Below are 8772 nucleotides of genomic sequence, written 5' to 3' on the forward strand. Positions count from 1 at the left end.
TTCCGAATTAAACTATCAGTGCAATGCATCACTAATATGCATTCTAAACAATCCAACACAGCATACAATTGTGTCTTCAACCCTCTGCATGAATGCCTGTTTAAAAATTATCAAGCCTGGTTCCACCACTTGGAATCAGAATAAACCACACATCACTGCAGCTAAAATAGATTTAGATATTATACTGAACAACAAAAGTTCCTGTGACATTGAATAAGATTTAATGTTTTTTACCAAATCTGAAACAATGTCGGTTTGTAACAGATAAAAGACTCATGTAAGTGTTCAAATGGTTTAATTTGCCATACTGACTTCAGAAAATGCGTGATTTCATAAAAAAAAAACAATAACCATGCCAAAATGTCAATTTACCAATCTGTTGAATCTTACAACATGCATGCACAGATTACTTTTGGTCAATAAGCATGACCAGGAATCCCAAAGTGTTGACTAAAAATCACACCCCAGGAAATATTGTTTTTCCCGAACGAGAGCGAGGGTAATACACTTATTCCTAGATGAGTTTCGTAAAATCAGTATGACAAACATGCTAGTGTAATAACTTCTTTGTTACCTATTTTTTCTTAATCCATTTGAGCTTTCCTTTAGAGAAATGCACTGATCACGGCCGCCGTCTTAGAAAAGCACAATTGTCAAATGACGTCAAAGATCTTCAGCTATGACGTCATTCCTAGTGTCAGTATTAGATTGGAATGTCGATAACAATGCCGCGAGGATGACACAAACAATTGACCTTTTTCACACTTCGCTACTTCCGGTTTGAAAGCGAGTCCTGGAGAGAAGAAGATGAAGGCTGGATAGCACATGAAACACATGGAGATGTCAACAAGGCACGCGATCGGGACAAACTGTGACAATTTAACCACCCCGGTACATTTATCGTAATAATTGAACATTATTTCTATTCTTATCATTGACAAACTATTCTACTGTTATCAGGCCTCCTTACCGATATACATTTGAGTCTGGCCGTTCTGTTGTGATTTCGATTTAAAATATCCATGACTACCTGGTAACTCCCAGTGCAGTTTATGGTAGCTGAGCAAACTTAATACAAATGCTACTGAGATCTTGTAAAGAATAATTCATTGTTTACACACCATTAAGCCAAACTATTTATTGTGAGTTTAAATAACTTTGCGGGTTGTGTTTTAAGTCGAAATATTGACCTTTTGACCATATCTAGATATATGTCAGAAACTAACTAAATTGATATGTTGATATAATGTATCAAATTGTAACCTACTGAGAATTTACAATAGTAACAAATCAGAATTTTGCATCAGTTGCGTATTTGATGTAAATTGTAATGGGCTCAAATGCATTCCAATAAAATATTAGACCTCTAGATCTACTTGTGCTGTTGTGATTGTGAACAGTTGTTATTTTGATTGTCAATGTTGACAGATTAGATAGCATGAGGTGTAATATTTCAACTGAATTATTACATAAAGGGTGTGTAACTATTTGAAGTAAAGTACAGTTTGATCTGCAATTTTGGTAACAAAATTATATTTACTTTACTGTACCAAATTAATCATGTCATGAAATGAACAAAAACACAACTACTTTATGGCCAGTAAATGTTCAATCTAACTAACAGATAACTCTTTAACAGTTTGTATTCAAATATTTCAAATGCATAAATTGAAATTGACATTACTATAAACTTAAAGTATAAACAGAATTATTTCCCATGCGTATTGCAATCAAAACTAATTTATTCCGTTTGTTTAATTGTGAAACCCATCTAGTTTTATGTCCACAAACATGTTTTGAAACTTTTAAAACAAAAAGATTTCTTTTGTGCAAGCAATTGCCCTGTATTATTGATTATTAATCATATCAATTTATATGTGAGAATATAGTTGTGCTTACTGTGTCATTTTGCAATAATTATATTGTTATGATGTAATATTTTACTATTGTTAACAATCTTTAGAACTTTAGTTTATTTCAATCAAGTCAAGTGGTGTGATAATTTGATAATTTTGATAATTCAATCAAAACGAGAAATAATTTTTTTTATATAAATACATAGAAGAAATTTGCTTTCCTTGTCAAATAACGATGATAGCATGAATTTATCTCATGCTCCTTGTATAGCATGCTCCTTGTGAAAATTCATTCCATTTCTTCTTCGAAAATACCTTATATGATGATTTTAGGGAGACACTACTGACAGCCATCGATAATCTTGGAGGACAAAAACTTCTACATAGTATTCTTATTGGTCATCCAAACTTAGATGTTTTCTTGAATACAAAAATATTCTTTTCTGTACACAAATTTATTGAAACGACTAACAGATTCAGTAGCTAGCATATTATTGTTTCCAAACTGTTAATCATTAATATTGTTAAATCTATATTCAACACTAAAATGTATAATATTAGGATATTTATGAGATGCACACTGTCTTCACTTTCCAGCAAATTGTACATATTTTGAGAGAAGGTGAATATGCATTGTTTATAAAAAATGTTATTGAAGTAGAAATATTATTACAATATTATTGAATTATTCATTTCAGGCCAGCGAGTCAACACAATGAAGTACTAGTAGCCGGTGATGGATGTCTGGAGGAGCTTTCTACTGACAGTAACACACTGGTTACAATGTGCGTCCTGTCAAAGGACGAGGATGTGAAAAGCCATATTCATTCAATCAACAAATGTGCTTCCTGTCACGTTTCGCTTAAATAGGACGAGGAAGTCAAACGCCTTATTCACTCACAAACCAACATGGCCAATATTTATCAGACACTAAAAAGGCACATTGTACCATTTGTTTACAAACAAGAAAAATATTTTCTCCTGGAATTTAATTAGGTGCTTTTGACTGACAAAGACACCCGGTCCATGTTAAGTTTTGAAAACTTATATTGTGAGAAATAAAGACATACAAATTTCGGTTTGTTTTTCTTTGTTAAATATGAGAAATCCAGATTGTTCCATCAACATAATTTGTTACCGATATATATATTTTATCTTGGCATGATTACCAATTGAAGTTGATTCCTTTTTATCTTTTGTTATTTTATCTGTACTCATATCTGAACAAGATATTTTCAAACTATTCAGGATAATTGTATTAGTAGCTTCCTTTTGATATACAATTACCTATCATCATACAGGATTAGGTGAGGGTGTTCAAGAAGTTGGTGGTTGTATCAATTCTTATATTTCTTCAATTTCATGCATTATTTATATTTATCAATTATTAATTTTCTTTTAACTTATTTTAAACAGTTCACACACTATTACTTTTGTCGTGCACGGTGCAATCTCAATCGGCAATAATCAGTTAAGTAAGTGATGTTTGAAGAACAAGTAAAGTACCATCTGTCATTGTACACACTGAATAGAGTTATCGCCCCTTCTGAATATTTATTTTGACACACGAACTATTTTGTGAAATAATTTAATTTACATCGTAATATGTTAAAATGAAAATCATAGCAGAAAAAAAGTGTCCTTTTTCAGCTGGATAGTGCGTTGTGCAGCAAACACCACTATGAAACGTGAAATAAACATGATCTCAATCTTGATCTTGAGTTCGCCAAGCCACGCATTGACTGAGCAATTTTGTAAAAGTACACTGATGTGTTTCATGTAATGCGGTTCATTTACGATAGCTTATGTCATTGAATGTACTGTCACACTGTTCCTATATGCCGACGAGGTTATGATAAAACAATCTATTTCTGAAATACGTATCTCGAAATGCACCTTCGATACACTTCTGGGATCCTGACAGCAAAATGCTAATTCCAGTGTATTAAAGGCATATTGTAGTTGGACCTCAGGAGAGGATACCATTTATACCATTAAGTTTTTACCCATTAGTGGGTAAATAACTGGTAAATAAAATACATGGAATGCAGTTTTAAGAAATAAGATTTCATTTGGGTTCTTAGAATCCACATCTTCGATTATAAGCTGATAGCTTCAATACAGGTTTTCTTATAGGTCTTATTTGAAGTTCTCCCCGACATCGGCAAATCTAGTGATTCATTAGTTTTATCACACACACACACACACACACACACACACACACACACACACACACACACACACACACACACACACACACACACACACAGTACTTCGAGAGTATATTATTTCATTATTTATTTATAGTATGGAATAGTCAATAATTACGTCCGATCCATTTCAAGAGCATATGTAGTAAGACGGAATGAATGTCAAATACACATTCTGATTTTTAAAGTATTTTATAGGAATTTTCTGTATGATTTTAGAATAGTATGGCATCCACATTTTAGGGGAATTTCCGAAATCAAATAGAGAACCATAGGGATATTGGGTTTAAGGATTTCCAAAATACTTGGAACATTTTTGAGCTGATGAATTCTAACTCATCATTGATTTATGGATTGCTAAGGGAACAAGATATGTTGTCAAGTCAAATGATATGTGATCATTGTTTAGTGGAAAGTTAACTTGTGGATAAGATATAAGATATACATGCAGAACCAGAAATCCTTATTCACTTAACGTTCCAATCCGACTTTATTTTATTTGGGTTATAGCGAAAACGGCACCTCAGCAAAACGTCACCGGGCGAAAACGGCACCGATTGGCGAAAACGGCACCTCGACTCAAGCGAAAACGGCACCTCGACTCGAGCGAAAACGGCACCTTATTTTTTTTTACCTTGGTCAAATGAATGATATTAAACTTACATTGTAACTTGCAAAGGCCAATAATTGTGAGATGTTAAAACAAGTTTACATTAGAAATTAGCCTCTGCTCCAACTATAATCCAACTTAGCTTATACGCAACTCAACTTATGGTGAAAACATAACATGCTTTGACGAAAGATAATAGAAATTAACAACACAAATAATTGTGAAATAAAACAAATAAGAAATTAGCCCCCTGCTCCAATTTAATCACCGACTTTTATTCACTATACGCTTTGAAGTTTTAAGTACCTTTACTCAATTTAAGCTGAAACTGTATTTGAGGCCTAACATGGTGCTGTCAGATCACAATTATTCACAATGGCCTTTCGACGTGTTGCATGCGAGAAGAATGACAGAAAAAAAATCAAAATGCTGATCGGTAACTTTCATGTCAGTTTCCAGTCAGAAGATGCTGAAGAAATGAGAGTACCAAACCTATCGGAAATTCACATTACGGCTTCAGATGTACTCAATACATCAAATACCATGTAAATAAACCCTATATATTACTACAAAAATCGTTGTTTATCGTTATTAAACATAGAGGTTCCGTTTTCGCCCGACACATAGTAGCCGTTTTCGCCAAATGCGGTGCCGTTTTCGCCGGAGAAATCGGTGACGTTTTGCTGAGGTGCCGTTTTAGCCTGCACCCATTTTATTTACCCCAGTACGTTTGCAAATACTGTAGGACACATAGCGAATACGGATATAACGAACAAACGGATATAACGAACTGTTACAAAATCCCCGATTTATCTCCTCTATATTATCATATAAAATTTACGTACATAACGAAATCTCTACAGCGAACTAACGGATATAGCGAACTGATATCTGATCACCGACAAGCCCAAATACCACCAATTAGTGACGTGTATAGTGAACTGAGAAATCTCACTCCATGTCAAGTGTCACTGACAGTTGGCTGTACGCAATCAGCGGCGAATCAACACAATCACACTCTATATTTTGATTTTCCAATGTTAAACAAGTCGGTAGGATTACATGATTTATGTCCGACGGATAGAGTTTTGTTGTCTGATCGGTGACCATCTAACTAACGGTAAGTTTATCGAAAACTTATTCTAAACAATAATACTTTACATACACAATGTTCAACAGTATTGCTAAAATCATTCTGCAACGCCATTATGAAAACCACGCCCTCTGCCGGCGGAAGTTGACACATCGTTCGATTGCACACGAACGTCCGCGGAGAGCGAATAAGTGAGCGCTCAGAAAGCGCCTCGGACAATTGAAGGCAGGCCGGCTCCGAGCTTGGAGAAAGCTGACGACGCGCATTGGGACCCAGGAAATAGATTATAAGGTCTGCTTGAACCCAGAAATAGAGATCGCTGCTCGGTGGTGGTCGCTATTTTCAGTCACGAGAGGAATCTTCATCATTTTCTGAAAGTTGAATAGATGAATTAGATGATCAGTGAGTATACAAAATGAAATCGGACATTTTAACCACGAATTTGGGTGAACTTGTATCCTCATATCCGCGAATCAAGGTCAAATTTGAACACGGTAGAGGTATCACCTAAACCTTCTCTAGTGGATGAATTTTTTTAAACTTTCTTTTTTCAGAAATGTCGGAGAAGCAGCCTGAGAGGGAGACAGATCCTGAACATCATCACAGGGAAAGTGAGACATGTGACAGACAGGATGGAGCTGAAGACTTGGAACACGTCCACGGGAGACTTCCCGGATTGATGGATACCCTGAACCTGGAAGCGAGCATCGGTCTTCCCACAAGGGCAGATGGTGGTCATGACACTGCTCAAGGAGCACATGGTGATGAGACAATGGACAATCCATCATCATCTGACGTAGTGCTACAGAAGACTGGCCACGACGCTGGTGTTAGTGTCGTTCCTCAAGGAACACAAGGTGACGAGACTTCGACAATGGACACTCCATCATCATCTGACGTAGTGCTACAGCAGACTAGCCATGACGATGATGTTAGTGTCGTTCCAAAAGGAACACAAGGTGACGAGACTTTGACAATGGACAATCCATCATCATCTGACGTAGTGCTACAGCAGACTAGCCATGACGATGATGTTAGTGTCGTTCCTCAAGGTACACATGGTGGTGAGACTTTCACAATGGACAACCCGGCATCGTATGATGTAGTGGTTCCTCGAGGTACACATGGTGGAGAGACTTTCTCTATGGACATGGTAGCAGCAACAGAAGTAGTGGAGCGTCAGGCCCGGTCTGGGAATGGTGCCATGGCTGTTTCCGAGAGAAGAGAGAGACAGGCAGTATCAACAAAAATTACTGCAGGTGAGTAGAATGTTAATATGTATAAACCTGATATCACAAGAAAAATACACTTTAAATCAGGCAACAACTAAGTCACGATAAGCCTCACTTGGACTCACTAACTCTCTGTACACTCGTTCCAGGTCCTGACTTTAAAGGCATCATCGTACAAGACTCTTCCTATGTCAATCTGTCTCTAGGAGGTCAGAATGCAGGAACAATGAAGTCAGGTAATAATGCCGAAAACATTGTCTTGCTATCAGCAAAACCATATTCATTTGTATCAGTGAAAAGAGGATATAAGATGATTTATTATAGTGATGTTGCTATGTGTTGTGTTGGGCAGTGCATTTTGTTCAATTACCGTATTTCGACCTAATAAGCGCCCCGCTCTAATAAGCGCCCATGGCGATATTTGTTAATATATTGGCTAGTGAACAATCCCAATTAGCACCCCTTCCGATTGATCAATGTACACAAGACTTATTTATTCGTGTATAATACGCACTCGTGTGTTATATGCATCCTTAATTATGTGCAATTAAATTCTGGAAAAATATATCTGTCGTATATAAACATTTCAGGCTGTCAGCATAAACCACGAAATTTATATCTTTCACCTGGTTTTTTCCCACCAAAATACCATTCTAATAAGAGCTCCCTATTTCTAATTTTGAGAGCCCCCTTTGCGCTTATTACGTCGAATACGGAAAGTGTGAAACACCTAAACATATATTTGAAACTAACTAAAATTGAACATTGCTGAAGGTTCCGGCAGGTATCCGGATGCAATGTTTCGAGATGTCTTTTTTCTAGTAAATAATGTTAGCCACTGGCTATATGCTCACTTGGGCCTTTGTTCCTGGTGAGATTAAAAGATTATTTTGGAACGGTACCAGTAGTTGTTACATCTACTTCATTGAAGTTTGGAACAGAATATAATTGCCCCTAATAGCTGCATAAGACTAATGGCACCCATAGAAAACACCTGATAAAGCACCGGTACATTCGACTGACATGGAACTAAAGCCTTTGTTCAATGAGCTGTATTATTTGTAGGAAAACATTCAGGGCATAAGTATATTTGACATGTTCAGCACCTATGTTATGGCTGATCACTATTATATTTATTTATGCTAATGAAGCAAAACAAAGAATTTGTTTAGATTAAGAAATCATATTTATTGATTTTAGGACATGTCATTGGTTCAGTAACCAGAGGTGTTTGCAAGAACTTTCAAAATCAGACACATACGCTTCAATGCCATTTTCTAAATAAACAAATCAGTCAAATCTCAGAAGAATTTCAAGATAGGAGAATAACTAAAGTCAATAATGCTTGTGCAGTGAGTGAGTATGGTTTTACGCCGCTTTTAGCAATATTCCAGCAATATCACGTCGGGGGACACCAGAAATGGGCTTCACACATTGTACCCATGTTGGGAATCGAACCCGGGTCTTCGGCGTGACGAGCGAACGCTTTAACCACGAGGCTACCCGACCGCCCCTGCTTGTGCAGGAAAGTCATTCAGATTTGTATAGTCAGAGTGTACACCACATAAACAATCACACTGCTGTTGTTTTACTTCCTTCAGACTTGATTAATGTCGTAATAAAACAACCAACAGAATCACAATGATGTGGCATTATTCATTCAGAATCATCACTTTCTGAGGTGAATCTGTTGGTTGTTCTGGGGAGGATTATTCATCATCCGGAGAGTCCTTTCTCCTTTGTATGACTTGTCTGAGCTGGTGTCACTGTG

General features: G+C 36.5%; 1 protein-coding gene across 2 annotated transcripts in view; it reads left to right on the forward strand.

The window, feature by feature from the left end:
* Positions 1-5982: 5982 nt before the first annotated feature.
* LOC124112881 overlaps positions 5983-8772 on the forward strand; it is a 40064-nt gene continuing 37274 nt past the window's right edge. Inside the window, exons 1-3 of one of the 2 annotated variants that reach the window (XM_048395711.1) lie at positions 5983-6060; positions 6324-7028; positions 7151-7237. In XM_048395711.1, the coding sequence (XP_048251668.1) occupies positions 6326-7028; positions 7151-7237 (790 nt within the window). In that variant the 5' untranslated portion in view covers positions 5983-6060; positions 6324-6325. Of the gene's footprint in view, positions 6172-6323; positions 7029-7150; positions 7238-8772 lie in introns of both variants that reach the window. The other variant, XM_048395710.1, reaches the window with a different exon arrangement.

The sequence above is a fragment of the Haliotis rufescens genome, unplaced genomic scaffold, assembly GCF_023055435.1.
Source record: "Haliotis rufescens isolate VD_foot unplaced genomic scaffold, xgHalRufe1.0.p SCAF_14, whole genome shotgun sequence".
Classification (NCBI taxonomy): domain Eukaryota; kingdom Metazoa; phylum Mollusca; class Gastropoda; order Lepetellida; family Haliotidae; genus Haliotis; species Haliotis rufescens.